The 16096-nt window shown below is 38.4% G+C and overlaps 3 protein-coding genes across 3 annotated transcripts; 1 reads left to right on the top strand and 2 right to left on the bottom strand.

The window, feature by feature from the left end:
- The first annotated feature begins 263 nt into the window (after positions 1-263).
- On the top strand, positions 264-7352 carry LOC136229362 (uncharacterized). Its single transcript, XM_066018091.1, has 3 exons — positions 264-803; positions 4132-4539; positions 7046-7352. Exons 1-2 carry the CDS (start codon positions 334-336, stop codon positions 4394-4396), a joined length of 735 nt encoding a protein of 244 aa, XP_065874163.1. The 5' UTR covers positions 264-333; the 3' UTR covers positions 4397-4539; positions 7046-7352.
- A 2150-nt stretch (positions 7353-9502) lies between these two features.
- LOC136229160 (stearoyl-[acyl-carrier-protein] 9-desaturase 5, chloroplastic-like) lies at positions 9503-11815 on the bottom strand. Its single transcript, XM_066017747.1, has 3 exons — positions 11769-11815; positions 11639-11669; positions 9503-10172 (listed from the first exon to the last, which is right to left on the bottom strand). The coding sequence occupies exons 1-3, from the start codon at positions 11813-11815 to the stop codon at positions 9606-9608; spliced, it is 645 nt and encodes a 214-aa protein (XP_065873819.1). The 3' UTR covers positions 9503-9605.
- LOC136229361 (protein MAINTENANCE OF MERISTEMS-like) lies at positions 11549-12728 on the bottom strand. The gene is made up of 3 exons (XM_066018090.1): positions 12257-12728; positions 11769-12176; positions 11549-11669 (listed from the first exon to the last, which is right to left on the bottom strand). The coding sequence occupies exons 1-2, from the start codon at positions 12677-12679 to the stop codon at positions 11862-11864; spliced, it is 738 nt and encodes a 245-aa protein (XP_065874162.1). The 5' UTR covers positions 12680-12728; the 3' UTR covers positions 11549-11669; positions 11769-11861.
- Positions 12729-16096: the final 3368 nt, after the last annotated feature.

Here is a 16096-nt window from a genome sequence, read left to right on the forward strand (position 1 = left end):
AAAAATTAATTTAGACTAAATTCACTAATTAGACACTTCATTAAAAAAAAAAAAAAATGAAATTTTTTCCTTACCCTTAAAAACAAACAAACACCGCCTAATTATTTTTTAGAAAGAAAGACTACAATTAAGACTATAATTAATAATATTAAATAACTTACCAAAAAAATATATTATAAAGAAAGAAACGAAACAAATAATATTAAACTAAAAGAGTCAACATTTGTACGGCAAGAAAACTCCACCGACTCCTATGGGATATTTTATTTTTGGCCCTTTTACAAATTGAAATTTAAAACCCCAAACCCTCATCTCTCTCCACCAAACTCCTCCATGGCGGATGCTCCACCACCACCTCCTCCGCCCATGACTATTGACGGCGCACACATCGACTCCGTCCTCTCATCTTCATCTCATCTAACTCACCAGGAACTCATGGCTCGCCGATCTCGCCGACTTAAACAACTATCCACGATTTACAGGGGTCACTACTGGGCTCTAATGGAAGAGCTTAAATCCAAATATAAGGAGTATTATTGGAAGTACGGGAAGAGCCCTTTCAAACAAGACGATAAGAAGAGAAAACGAAGCAATGATGAAGAAAATTCTGGTAATGGAATTGGAGAAGGGAATGGAAAGTTAGGGTTGGGGGAAGAAGAGAAGGAGGAAGATTATGGGCTTCGGAAGTGCGCGGTGGGTGGGTGTAAGGGGACGGCGATGGTGTTAACGAAGTTTTGTCATCAGCATATCCTCCTTGATTCCAAACAGAAATTGTATAAAAGCTGTAGTTTCGTCGTCAAAAGGTTTGTTTTCTTCTTAATTTCCATATTTGGTGTAAGTTATCCAATTCAGTTTAGAGCACTCGAGTATTTCTTCAATTTAGTGATAGCTTGATAGGCTGAGTTAATTAGTTTAAGGATATAAGGATTTGTTTTTTTTTTTTTTTAATCTATAGCGATAAAAAAATCTCAGGTTTTCATCGTTGATGATGTTCTTTTATGTGTATCAATATTTGGTTGTGCTAGACCTATGTTTCATGAAATATAGCTAGATAACCGTAATGGAAAGCGAAAAGAAACAGAAACAGGACACCAAACGTCTAAACCCTAGTGACAAAGAGTTTCCGTGCAACATAGTGCTAGACTATTTGTATGTGGAATGTGTGTTTACCTATGTAGCACAGAAACAAAAAGAAACAGACACCGGCACAAAATGCCGGAATGCTATTGAAGAAGAGTTTCGTTGGTTACAGTGTAAATAGTGTGTAAAAGTTTTTTCTGTGTTTCCTCTAATGTTATCTAGTTTGAGAATTGAGACTGAATCTTTTTAATATTGGACTTTCAAGCGGTTTGGATGAATGCAATTGTTTCCTACATAGTTGTCAAAGGCACGACTCAGGCGCGCCTGACTCAAGGCTCAGAGGTTAGCGCCCCTGTAGGTGTAAGGCAGGTGATGTCAGCGCGTGCCTTTAGCCTCACACCTTGACTCAAGGCGAGCCCCTCTTGTAGGGGGTTTTAGGGGTTTTGAGGGTTTTTTCAGCTTCTAATGGCATCCATGGAAAATCTTTAGGATTAGGGCTCAGATTAAATTAGAAAAAGAAAGAAAAAGATGATGATGATGAGATTGAGAACCTTGAAGAAGAATATGATGATGGAGGAGATGATAGTGATGATGGAGATGATGATGGTGACTTTGATGATGAATAAGGACTACAAAGACTAAAGAGTTTACTAGTCTTGCTTGAGGAAAAATAGTTATTATCAAACTATTAGTTAGTAAGTTAGTGTTTAGTTGAAGTTGAACTTTGGTCTTTAATTTAGATTTAAGTTTTATTTTGAATTATAATTCTATCTTAGTGGTTAGTTAGAATTTATCTCATGCATTTTATGTTTAAAATTGTTGTTATTTGACTATTTGTGTCATTTTAGAAATGTTAAGAGTTGTTATTTATAATTTTATATGTTACTTTGTTTTGGTGCACCTTGTGTCGCTCGGGCGTGTGTCTGAGCTTTGCGTCTGCGCTGTGTGCCTTGCCTTTCACAACTATGGTTTCCTAGCTTAATACATAGAGGGTCTGCATGGATGGAGTTTATGGGAGAATTTTAATGGAAGGGCAGGGAGGGTTGATGTGGATTAAAGTTATTGAAGGAGAAATTACCAATCTTGTTTGAATGGAGGTTGAGGATGTGTAAATAGTTGTTGAAGGCGCACTAAGGCGCTAAGGGTTCCTGGAGCCTAGGCTGAAGGCGCAACGCAAGGCGCGTGCATAGTTATTAAAGGCGCAAGGCGCACTAAGGCGCAAGGGGGGTCCTGGAGCCTTGGCGCAAGGCGCAACTTAAGGCGTGCGCCCGAGCGACTCGAGGCGCACATAAAAAAATATCATAAATTCATAATACTAGTCACAAATAATCACAAATAGTCAAATAACAACAATAAACCCATAAAATGCATGAGTTAAGTTCTAGTTAACTACTAAGGCATGAGTTAACTGTTGCGATATGTGGAGTAAAAACTGTCGATCTTTGTCTATCCCTGCTTTTCTTTTATTTTCTAAACTTTAAAAACCCTAAAATACCCTCAAAACCCTAAATACCCTCACCCTAAAATACCCTAAATTACCCTAAGGTAGCTGAGGTGCGCCATGGCGCACGCCTTGCTCCTGGCTTAAGGCTCACCAAGGCGCACTAAGGCGCGCGCCTGACTGACCGCGTCCGCCTTTGGGCTCCAGAGGCGCTAAGGCTGGAGCCTTAGCCGAGGCGCGTTTTTAATAACTATGGGCGCGTGCCTGAGGAACACGAGGTGCAGAAAATAAAAAAAAAATATATTCATTCACTAGTTAAGCATAAACCAAAAGAACACTCTTATGACCACACAAACAAAACAAAACCACATAAAAACATAATACTAAATCATAAATGTCAAAAACACCAAGTTATGTTCATACTTCATAGAGACATTAACATATACTTAATGTCTTAATCTGAGTACCTAACTAGTGCTACTAAACTAAAAGCCATTCATTGTCACTTGATATCATTCTGTGTGTCTGTCTCAGTTTCAGTTTCTGTTTTAGTGGAGTGGAGGAGACTCTTCTTTACGTGACTGCGCTTAATCCCTCTCTAGTCTTTCTATATTTAGTTATGTGTCTTGATATTCTTATTTAGATCAAGGGTTAAGATTAATCTTATTTAAATTAGATTAGTGGTTGAGATTAGTCAAACATTTGTTTTACACAAAACAGTAAAAAAAACACTAGTGAAAACACAGAGGCGCCCCTTGATTCAGGCTCCGAGGCCCAGGCGAGCGCACAAGGCGCGAGCCTTTTAAACAGGGTCTCACTTTTTGCAATCAAGGCTCACTACCTTGAGCCTTGAGTGAGGCGCGCCTTTAACAACTATGGATGTGTAAGGTTGAATAAGTTTATTTTGAAGGTTTTATAAAGGAGAACCTTTAGATCCCACTTATTTGGGTGCAGGGACAGATCTAGGTGGGGGTTTGGAGGGGCTTGAGTACCCACTAATCGCCGGAAAACTCCATTGAATATGTGGGGAAAGGCCCCAATAATTGTAATTAATCACCCGTAGGCATTGGAACAATTATGTCAGTGAATTTTAGATCCGTCATTGATTTGGTGGATTGAAATTGGAGGTTTTTTTAACATTAAATTTCCTCCCCTCCTAATAAACTCCTTTCTAGACAAGGTTAGTTATCTAATCTTCCATTTTTTAACCTCTCTTAACCTCACTCTAGGAAGACCTTTAGTTATCACGGAAGATTTTTCATCTATTTTTAAATTCTAATCACTGAAGAGAGAAATATAACAAAACATCTCTTTCACGCCCTTTTTCTCTCATTCCATGCTGATGTTTACTTGCTCTCCATTTCTTATTTTCTACCTTCAAGTAAAATATGGGGTAAAGGCCAGGATCTTAAAAAGTTGGTGGGTTTTAGTGAGCTCAGTGCATGCAACAGCTTGTTTACATCTGAGAAAACAGATGTTGATTAGATTGTAGCTTAATTGATTGTTAAGTAGATTACTATCATGTGGAAGTAACTTTTCTTTTTCTTTTCTTCCTTATTGAAAACTTATACAGGAAAGTTGTTTGTCTAACTACGGCCTTGAATTTTCAGTACGCAGGGAAGGCCTATTCTTTGTGGGAAGCCCGTTCTGAGATCAACTGTTCCTGCTCTTTGTCCTCCTCATTTTCAGAAGGCTGAATTATATGTGGCACGGGACTTACGAAAGGCAGGGCTTAACAATGTCTCTTCTTCAAATAAAGTTGCACCCAAATTTCATGTCGTAGTCAGCGAATTTGTCCACCAAATCCAGAGCAAAAGAAGAACTGCACGGAAAGAAAATGTTCCTAAAGAGAATAAGGAAAATAAAAGTTCCTAGTTCTCTTGATTGCTCTATCTGATCTTGATGTGTGATTCTGTCAAATGTTGATGGGGGTAAGGAATTCTAGTGGAAGCCGCTGATGAGAAGAGCTTTGGACGTTGGAACCGTGCCTCAGAATTGAATAATTGTGCATATGCAAGGTACTTCATTTATACATTTTTCTGTCTACACCCATACTCGTATGATGATGAATATCTAGATTGAGTTGCATATAGTTCTGTTGAAAAAAAGAATGGTCTATCAGTCTATGATATGTGCTTTTCATTGGTTGGTTGGTTATGCTGCTAACTGTTCTAGAGTCACTTGGATTTTGTTCCCTGCTTTCCAAGAATCCTAAATAATTGGAATATGTTGAACTTATATCTAAATAATAGTAGTCTCATAGTTGTTAAAGGCGCGCCTGACCCTAGGCTCAGGGCTTAGCGCCTCTACAGCAGAGAGGCGGGCGATGTTCATCGGGTGCGCCTCGTGGAGCCCTTTGCCTTATCTGAGGCGTGCCTAGGTGCAGGTATAGGATTTTTTAGGGGTTTGAAGTAGAATAAGTTGTTCTAATCTCCGTTATATGATGTCTATATGATCAAGGGCTGAGATTAAATTAGAAAGAGAAAAAAAAGAGAGAAAGAAGATGAAGATATGAAGGCAGATATTAGAATAATAAAGAAAGAAATAGAAAAAGGAAAGAACATTAATTAGAATAATAAAGAAAGGAATAGAAAAAGGAAACAAGACAGACTAGAATAAGAAAGAAATAGGTACTCCCTCCGTTTTTTATTATATGACGTTTTAGACTTATTAATTTATTCATTTTTATAGAAGAGAGAATTTTTACCTAGAAAGTAAGATTTAGGAGAGAAGTATTAAGGGTAAATTAGTCATTGTAATAGTCTCATTAATATTGCATTGGTTTTGATGAAAAACCTTAAATGACATATAAAAAGGAATGGAGGGAGTAGTAAACAAAGAAATAGCAAATGCAGAAGAAAGAAGATTAAGATCTATAGTATTGAATATTCCACACTTCCACTTTGTTTGTATTTTGTGAACTGTGAGGAAGCTCTGCTGCAAAACAGAGTTAGATTTAAAATTTATTATGAATTGTAATTATGGAAGAGTTAATAGTTGATTTGAAATTTATTTCAAGCATTTTATGATTAAGATTGGTGTCATTTGACTATTTGTTCTAATTTAGAAATGTGAGTTGTTGTCATTTGTATTTGGCTTAATACATCAAGAGCCTTCTGAACTTGTCCCAAAAGCTTGATTTGCTCCCTAAACTTACAAGTGTCTCGTTAGCCCCCTCAACTTGCTTAAAATAACCTATTGGGCACTTGGATTTGTTTAAAGTGACCTACAGCCTACATGCCTCTGAACTTGCTTACAGTGTTCCATTTTCCTCCCGAACTTGTTCAAAGTGATTTAAATTTCAATTTGTCCAAATATGTAAAAAACTTCAAAAATAAAGGTATAATTCGTGATTCTAAGTCCTTAAAACAAATTAATTTACTGTTTAATTAGGGGGCTAATATGACACCATGTAAGTTGAGGGGGCCAATCAAGCTTTTTGGACAAGTTCGGGGTGCAACTGACGCGCCTGTGCCTGGAGCAAATACACCCCCACAAATCAATTGATGTCACTTGAATTGTTAGTGTAGTAGAAAATTCTCCAAGTTTCTGACTTGAAAAAGGAAGGGCTAATACCCCGGCCCCAACAAAAAACTTGTCGACCCCTCCAACCTTGAAAACAGACTGATTGACATTGCTCCTAGAGTACAGTAGAAATTCTCCTAAGTTTGTGACTTGAAAAAAGATAGGGCTAACACCCACCCCCCGCCCCAACAAAAAACTTGTCTAGAAAAGTCTAATGAACCCTCCAACTTTGAAAATGGACTGATTGGTCTTTTGAAGTTGTTTAAAGTGGCATGACTACCCCTCCTAAGTCGTACATGACAAAGCAAGTGGAGATTTAGACAAGTTGAGAGATGTACATCACTTCGAGCAAGTTCAAGGTGATGATAGGCCACTTTAACAAATTTTAGGAGCCAATAAGCCGCACTTAGCAAGTTTAAGGAGTTAATTGGCCTTGTACCATGATTTAAATGAGTTTAAGGAGTTAATCGACCGTGTACCATGATTTAAATAAGGGATAAGTTTGACCCTAACGTTTTTGAAGAAGTATAGATTTTGCCATAACGTATGAAATTATGCAAATTTAACTTTAATATTTCCAATATCAATTTATCTTTATGTTACTGAAAGTTTGATTTTATTTAACTGTCACATCAGTCTTTCCAAACGAGTTTGTTGATAAATTGAAACAGTTTCGTACATGTTCGGTTGGTTATTTTAAACTATATTAGTAACACATTAAACATTTTAGACACATTGATAAAAAAAATTTGTGATTAACTTGTATGTGTCAGACCTAGTTAACAGTCGAACTAGCCTCTTCTCAAATTTTCGGCAACGTAGTGCTAAAATTGATCTTATTTTGTTATGATGGTTAAATTTGAACCATTTTCTATGTTAGGATCAAATCTTGCATTTCACCGAAAATGTTAGGGTCAAATTTGGTGTGTATCCCTTTAAATAATAGTCAATTCTTGGTTTTGTTTCCCACTTACCAAAGTTTATTTTTCCTTTTTCCAGGTTTAGTAGATGTAAATAATACAGAATCTGCAATTTTAGCTTCTGGTCATGCATGGAAGTGGTGGATGCTGCAACCTTTATGATGGAAGAAGTAATTCTAGCATAAAATGAAATTTTCAAAGAATTCAGTTCATTAGCATGTCTATAATTGTTATTAGGGAGAATAATCAAATAGATTTTGATGGTCTTTTATGGGGTAAATACAGACAGGGTATTGAAGTTTGGAAATTTCACATTTAATTTCAATAGAAATTCACTCGAATATTAACGTGGCACATAAAGTAGTTAATTATATGTCAATTAAGGTCTTGTTTGTTTGCTGGAAAATATTGGGTAAAATAAAAAAAATTCGTTGGAAAATAAAATATTTTCAGTGCTCCCCTACATCGAAAAATGGAAAGAAGTGATGTTTGAAAAGGGTAGGAAGAAATGGAAGATCCGGTTTCAACATATTTTGAAAAATGTTTTACTCTTTTCAAAATTGTAAAATAATTTTCTCAATTTTTTTTCATATATTTTTGTCAGGGATTAGACCAATGACAGCTACAATTTTAGAGAATACAAACAAAATGATAATTATAAGGCTACCTATCTAGATAGACAATAATAAAAATGGATATACATAGAAGTAGCTAATTACTTATCTGCCTTCTACATTTATAGGTAACAATATTTGTTCTTTTTGCCCATAAAAATGGAAGAATTTTGGAAATTGAGTGGCAATCATGGATGTCTTCTCAAGTGGCATGAATGGAAGGAAGAACAAGCCAATGGATAAACAATTGAGGAGTGATCTGACTGCCATTGAGGAGTGATCTGACTGTCAATAATGGCGTTGCGAGTGTTGAGCACCTTGAGAGGTTGAATGATAAGTCTCTTCGCGAAGAGGGGGAAGGGTGGTCAAAATGGGAGTTGAAGGGGAAGGTTTCTTCTTATGAAGGGAAATATGGAAAATCGGATGCGCTCTGCTAAAAGGTGGAAGCTGGAGCTCATATGCTACTTTTCCAATCCGTTTCAAAACCTAAGGCCTATAGAACTTGGGTGAAAGCTTCAAAGAACTTCTTAGAGCCATTGTAGACTGTTTGCAAGGCTGTAGTTTGAGATAAACCCAATCTCTAATGCTAATGTCAGTCATTTTTTTGTCTGCGATCTTCATCTGATTCTAAGGAGTTGTGAGGCATTCCTTTAGCAGGGGGTTCATCTTGTCTTTGGCAAGGTAGTTCTCTAGGCACTGGTTCAACCTTTCAGACTGCCATTTGTTTAGGGTGATAAGCACTGCTATAGAGCAACTGTGTGCCTAAGAGCTGCATAAATTCCTTCCAAAAGAGACATGTGAAGATCTTGTCTCTATCAGATACAATTGTGCTGGGCATCCCATGTAATTGAATATGTTGTCTAGGAATGCCTTGGCTACAGAGGCAACATTAAATGGGTGAGCCAAGGGTATGAAATGCACTGCCTTTGTAAATCTATCGACCACTACAATTGTGTCAAAACCACCAGACTTAGGCAACTTTTCTACGAAGTCCATTGTTATGTCATGCTAAGCTTCTTTAGGAATGGGAGAGGTTGAAGCAAGTCTGGGTAAGCAGAATGATATGCCTTACATGTGAGGCAAGTGTCGTAAGAAGCAATACATTGAGAGATATGGGGCAACACTTCAGGCCAATAAAAAGCCTATTGAAGCCTGGAGAGAGTGCCTCTGATTCCTGAGTGCCCCCAACTGGAGAATTATGGCAAGTTGCTATTAGTTGAGACCTTAGACTAGTTGCCGAATCAATGTAGAGTCTAACTTTGTACTTAAGCACCAATATAGTTGGTCCCTTATAGAGGTTGCACAGTTGCTTGTTGTATCAAGCTTCTCTACGAAGTCCATTGCTATGTCATGCCAAGCTTCTTTAGGAATGGGGAGAGGTTGAAGCAAACCTGGGTAAGAAGAATGCCAAGTCTCTCAGGAAGCAATCCATTGAGTGACTTGGGGCAACACTTTAGGCCAATAAAAAGCCTATTGAAGCCTGTAGAGAGTGCCTCTGATTTCCGAGTGCCCCCAACTGGAGAATTATGGCAAGCTGCTATTAGTTGAGACCTCAGACTAGTTGTTGAACCAATGTAGAGTCTAACTTTGTACTTAAACACCCATTGTTGATAAGTATAGTTGGTCCTTTGAAGAGGTTGCACAGTTGCTGCACAGTTGCTTGTTGTATTAACTGTAAGGCTTCTTGATCCCCTTCATAAGAAAAATGCACTTCTTCCAACCATGTAGGAACTGCCATTATATGTGACCAAAAATACGACACGAAATTGACACAAACCCAATTAGGTTAATACGATTATGACACAGAAGTTTTTTATGTTGGGCAAGATTAACTCATTTTGACATGAACCCGATAATTGCTACTTGATCAACATTATGAGTATTTTGGGAGTTTATCCGTATTAAAATTAGAAAACTATATATATATAAAACAAAGTAACCATAGCTTGCACTTTAGTTGTAATAAAACAACAATAATAAAAACATTATACAACATATATATTTTAAAAAAAAAGGCAGAAATATTCAAACCCTAACTTCTCTACCGAAAACCCAACTGAACGGAGCAAAATTGGGCGAAGTTTTCTTCGCCTTATCTTCGGCTCTCTCCGCCAATTTATTAAACCTCGCCGCCAATCCACACACAAACTCTTGAGCTCTTCTTCCCTCACCGGAAAGCCCCGTTAACTTCTCCACCTCCCATCTTTCCACCAGAAATTCGACGATTTCTGCATAATCCTTCGCCGTATAAACTCCAATTCTCTGAGCAACGACTGAGAAATGCTCGAAAAGATTATTATCTTCGCCGTCGTAGATCAATTTCGCCGGCATTTGAACTGTTTTCCTCATCATATCACCGAATGCTAACATAGTTGTGTTCGGATCGATATCAAATAGCTTGTCTACGATCTTCACATAGGCTGTTTCATGGCGTTTTTCGTCGGCGGCGATTGTTCCGCAGATCTGAGCTAGTTTTGTATCGCCTTCTTGTTTGGCTAATCTCGCTGTGTTTCCATGGCTTATGAATGTTGCTCTCTCTTGGAAGGAGGTGTATATGAATCCTAGATATGGATTGTTTTCCCATTTGAAATCCTACAAAATTATACACAATCATTAATATAGTGGGCTGCTATTTACCGCAATATGTTTTTCCAACCACCGCACTAGTTTGACAATTATGCCCTCCTCATAATTTAGACTCAAAAAACAAAACTTTTTTTCCTCTCTCTCTCCCAAGCCTAAAAACTCTAATTGGACGAAAATGGACCCGAGCATTCCCGAAGACCATGATTTCGTACACGAGGTAATCCTACTATATAAATTTTAATTAAAATTTCTGTTTATTAATTTTTTTTTAAATTCGATTTAGCCTAAACGGGCGGCCGATGCTTCTCGACCGCACGGCAGAACGGACGAACTGGCCGTTCGTCCGTGCGGACGAGCAGCACGCGCCTCTCGTTCGGCCTACGGAACGAGTGGCATGCGCCGCTTGTTCCACCAGCCGGACGAGCAGAGCGCGCTACCCGTTCGGCCTGCGGGACGAGCGGCGCATGCCACTCGTTCTGCCGTCGGACGAGCGGCGTGACCTGCCCGTTCCCACCTACGGTGGAACGGGCAGGCTGCCCATTTAGGCATAATTTGCCCAATTTTTTGCGTTTCAACGGGGCAGCCGGTCCGTTTAGCCTATACGAGGCCCGAACAAGCTCGGAATTGTAATTTTTAACCCGACTAAGTCCTAAATTTATATTTTTAAATTTTTACATGTATTGTTAATACCTATTATGCAACCGAATGCCATATTTTAACATTTTTGTGTGTATTGTTAATACATATTATGCATTTTTTTTATATTTTCAGGAACCGTTAGAAGATTGGCAACCGGACGGCATTGATTACAGTTCTCGTTTTATAACGGACACCGTTTTCCCTTCGTGTGAAGATGCTGTTACTTGGGCAAAACAGGTAGCTATTCGAATTGGGTTTGAGATCACATTTATGCATCTAGGACAGCACAATGGACAAGACTGGTTCAACTTAGATCTGGATAGCTATATATGCGTTACATGTTGTGTCTGTAATATGTCTGTATTGATCTGTAATGATTCTGGATAGCTTTATATGCGTTATAGGTTGATTCTGGTTGATTCTGGATAACAAACAGTTGCTGTTTTGGTTAAGTTTTGTTCATGCCAGTTACATGTTGTGTCTGTAATATGTCTGTAATGATTCTGGATTGATCTGTAATGATTCTGGATAGCTTTATATGCGTTATAGGTTGATTCTGGATAACAAACAGTTGCTGTTTTGGTTAAGTTTTGTTCTGGATAACAAACTGTACTAAAATATCAAGTACTAAAACATCAAGTACATAATAAAAGATATTAGCTGAATGCCAAAAAGTACTAAAATGCCAACGTCCATATACTTATAATAAAAAAGTACTAAAAACATAACAACAAATCACTTGGCCGAATTCCAATCATCCAAAATCTGGTCGTACGACTGTCTCCACTTAGCCGCAACATCCTCATCAAGAAGGTTCAACGCGTCCAATGCACCTTCTCCCCAGTTAACCCAACGGCTAACCCACTAGCAAAAGAAATAACCCAAAATGAATAAATATAACTTCATTTAATTTCATTCTGATAATTGTAAATAAATAAATTTATTAAAAATTAAATGACTTACCACTTCGCTGTTCGAGCGAGTATGAATAACTGGTCCGGGTGCAGCATCTGGTAGTAGCTGAGGGTGTGAATGCAGACAGTACCACAATATGTACTACTCCTCACAGTCCGAAGGAGTCCATGCAAGAGTGAACCGAGACAATATAAGCATGCAAGCCTCAGGAAACGAGGTCCAAAGATCCTCCGCCATATCGGCGGGCACTTCTACCCGATACTTCAAGCTGCACCAAGGACGTACGGACTTCAACGGCCTCAAGATCGGTCGGGGTATGATCTGCACGTAACCTAGCTGGCGAAGGCATCTCCCCGGCATATACGGCTCGATCACATCCCTGTAACATATCCATCCGGCGTATATCGTCCTAGGGGTATGCGTAATGACATCAGGACCATACGACATCCACATCACCTACAGACGTATACAACACATTAACATACAAATAATACAAGTAAATGAATTTGGATTTTTTAATTAAATTGAAATTGCACCTCATCGGCAGTCAATCTATCAAGCCGGACACGATATGATTTCAGTCGATCACCACTCTTCTCCAACGGTATAGATGGCCACATGCAAGCCCTCAACATCGCTGGATCCAGTGTGACTCCCTCCCGCTGAGGCCTGAAGCATGAGAAGTACTCATAAATCCATGCCTGAAGCAGTGTCAGACAACCCGTGATCTGCCCGCAGTCTCCTCTGCTAGCAATACCTAGATGACGGTATAGATATGCTACTGCAGCTGAGCCCCATGAGAGTCCAATGGCTCCAGATACAGAGTCCTGTACCTCCAACAGACAAGAAGGTCGAATGCGGTCTCCACTCTTGTCCACGAACAATGTGCAACCGAGCATCAGAAACGTCCAAGCAGTAGCCTGTGCATCAGCAATCCGATCTCCTTGACAATATTCCATGACGGAAGCCGCTCGTATACCACCATTAGAGTAGTGACCCTGCAGCAACTCCTCCCGAGTCATACCAAACAACTCCATCACACAAGACTGAAGCTCCTCAACACTCGCATCAGCAGTCACCATAGCTCCATCGATGGGGATGCGCAAAATCTGCCACACATCATGCAACATAATGCTCATCTCACGAATAAATCACATAATAATAAGTAAATTTAAATTTCTCACCCGAAGACGACCCTGCTGTAGAAGCAAAACGTCCGTCACGACCCCTCGGTATGGTCTTAGTAGGTACTGGCACAGAGGACGAACTCTGAGGAGGCATAGAGTCAGGTCCGTCCATCTCTACAGCATCCGCTATCTCCTCAGGCTGTGCCCTCTGGGCATCCCCCATCAATATCTGGTCATCCCGTTCCCTCCGGGCAGAGGCAGTCACAACACGTGACCTTGTATGTCTATTTCCAGAACGGGCCTCAGCAATATCAGCCTGTACATACCAAAAACATTTTACATATGTATATGCAAATAACGCATTTTTATTTAAATATGCTAAATTTCTCGTTTTTCGGTTTTTTTAATACTTGGGGTATTGCCATAGGCCGGGTCGAACGAAGTAATTTAAAAAAAACTAAATTTCGGGCCGAAAATTGCCTAAACAGATCGCCGCAACCGTCCGACCGCTGGGCCGAACGGTTGCGACGCTTGTGTCGGCCACAGGGCCGACCTAGGCGCCGTTATCGTTCCGCCTTAAGGCGGAACGGGCAGCGCGCACCGTTCCACCGTACGGTGGAACGCATGCGCAGCTCGTTTCGCCTTAGGGTGGAACGAGCATGGCTAACGTTCCACCTTACGGTGGAACGATTGCGCCGTTCGTTCCACCTTACGGTGGAACGAACGGCGGTGCCGTTTCCACCAAGGGTGGAATGGGCAGTTCGTCCGTTCCACCCATGGTGGAGACGGCACCGCGAATCCGTTTAGTGTAAAATCATACGGGTTCCGCCTCTGATTCGGAGGCAGAACCCGTTATTTCTGAGTAATTTAAAAAAAAAAACTTACCGGAGATTTCATGAAGCCTTTACCCGCTCCTGGCTTTGGCGGCATGTTGTTTTAGCTCGGATTTTTGAAAAACCAAAAAGCTAGAGAGGATTTGAGATTTTTGATTTTTTGAGTTTAAATTATGAGGGGGGCAAAATTGTCAAACTAGTGCGGTAGTTGGAAAAAATATTGCGGTATATAGCATTACCCTTAATATAAACATCGGAAAAATTGAGACTAGATGTTTTTTTCGAGTCCGTTTGGGACCATCAATGATAGATTTAGGATTCACATGTGCTTGTAGCGGTGTTTCGTGATTTTGGTGTTTTTATATAAAGATTAAAAATTCATACACCATTTCTATTAGAATTTTTAGTGTTTTTCGACGACCAATGACAAAGTGTCTGTAAGTTGTTTGTTAGAGGGGATAAAGACACGAGGATAGAGATAAAAATTGTTAGAGGGGATAAAGACACGAGAATAGAGATAAAAAAAAACTGAAATGAGTTATCTCATGTTTGTTTTAGAAATAAGTTAGAGAGATAAGAGAGGAATATGAGTCTTATCCCTCAAATCCTATACCCAAGGGGTATAAGGAGGTGGAATAAGCTCATCCGATTTTAATAGGATGGAAAAGTCAATCTTATCCCAAGTCCATCTTATTCCTCAAATTAACCTTATGTAGTTTAAATAAGGTTGAAATAGTAAAATGTGTTATTTTATCTATATCCCTATCCCACATACCAAACATTGAATAATAATTCTCGACTATAATATTTTTATCCTTATCCCAACCATTTATCCTTATCTCTATCTCAACCTTTATCCTTATCTCTATTCCAATAGAATACCAAACGTCCCATGAGTGCTCAAACCCTCCGAACCCCCCATTGAATCCGTCCCTAGGCTGATGACGTGTAAGCAGTGATGTTGTCGTCATCATTATTAATCAATTAAAAAATAATGTATGTACATATGATTGATTGATGTAGACATGTATCGTCAAGGATGGATCCAAGAGAGTTTGGGGGATTTGAGCACCCACAAATGACTGAAAAATGTTGAAAATTTTATGAAAACAGTGAATGAGACTATAAGTTTTTATATAAAACTACTTAAAAAATAGGGATAAGGTACTAAAATAGGCCTAAGGTTTTTGGGAAAATACTAATTTAGGCTCAATGTTCAAAATAGCACCAATATAGGCTTAACGTTTACAATATAATATCAATTTAGGCTTAACGTTTACAATATAGCATCAATTTAGGCATCGCGTATAAAATAGCACCAATATAGGCTTCACGTTTACAAAATAATACGAATTTAAGCTTAAGGTTTACAAAATATATCCAATTTAAGCTAAACGTCACAATTAAATTAAGGGATAAAGTACTAAAATAGGCCTAAGGTTTTTGGGAAAGTACTAATTTAGGCTCAACGTTCAAAATAGCACCAATATAGGCTTACCGTTTACAACATAATATCAATTTAGGCTTAACGTTTACAATATAGCATCAATTTAGGCATCGCGTACAAAGTAACACCAATATAGGCTTCACGTTTACAAAATAATACGAATTTAAGCTTAACGTTTATAAAATATATCCAATTTAAGCTAAACGTCACAATTAAATTAACCATATTATAATAAATAAGAATATAGAACTAAATAAAAAGATAACATATAAAGTTAATAGGGAAAGAATATAATAAGATTAATTTAATTATGACGTTTAACTTAAATTGTTTATATTTTTGTAAAACGTTAAGCTTAAATTCATATTATTTTGTAAACGTTAAGCCTATATTGGTGCTATTTTGTACGTGAGGCCTAAATTGATGCTATATTGTAAACGTTAAGCCTAAATTGATATTATGTTGTAAACGTTAAGCATTTTTTAGTGCTATTTTGAACGTTGAGCCTAAATTGGTACTTCCCCAAAAACCTTAGGCCTATTTTGGTACCTTATCCCTAAAAAATATCAATATAGCACCATAAATCAAGATAATCACCCCCTAGTGAATCCTCTATTACTAAGTATTGTTGAGGACTAAGTTCACCATTTGATAAGTGCAATGACTAAATTTGTAAGTAAAATTCACTTTGCGCTAGCTTGGAAGAAAGAGTACTTGAATCAATAAAACGGGCCTAATACACCTGTTGCTCTATACTTCTCTTTTGAACTCTTCCAAGTTTCAAATGTTCTCATATTCATGTTCAATTGCATGTTCAATTGCATCTAGTAACTCTCTATTTCTCAATAGAATTTGTTGGATGCAAAAAATGAGAGACACGATCCGTCATATATCAAAAAATATCAAATCGACAAATAATTAGGAGTTTTTGAAAGTCTACGAGGCAGTTGAAGTTTTGGGATTATTGAA

Source organism: Euphorbia lathyris, chromosome 5 (genome assembly GCF_963576675.1).
Source record: "Euphorbia lathyris chromosome 5, ddEupLath1.1, whole genome shotgun sequence".
Classification (NCBI taxonomy): domain Eukaryota; kingdom Viridiplantae; phylum Streptophyta; class Magnoliopsida; order Malpighiales; family Euphorbiaceae; genus Euphorbia; species Euphorbia lathyris.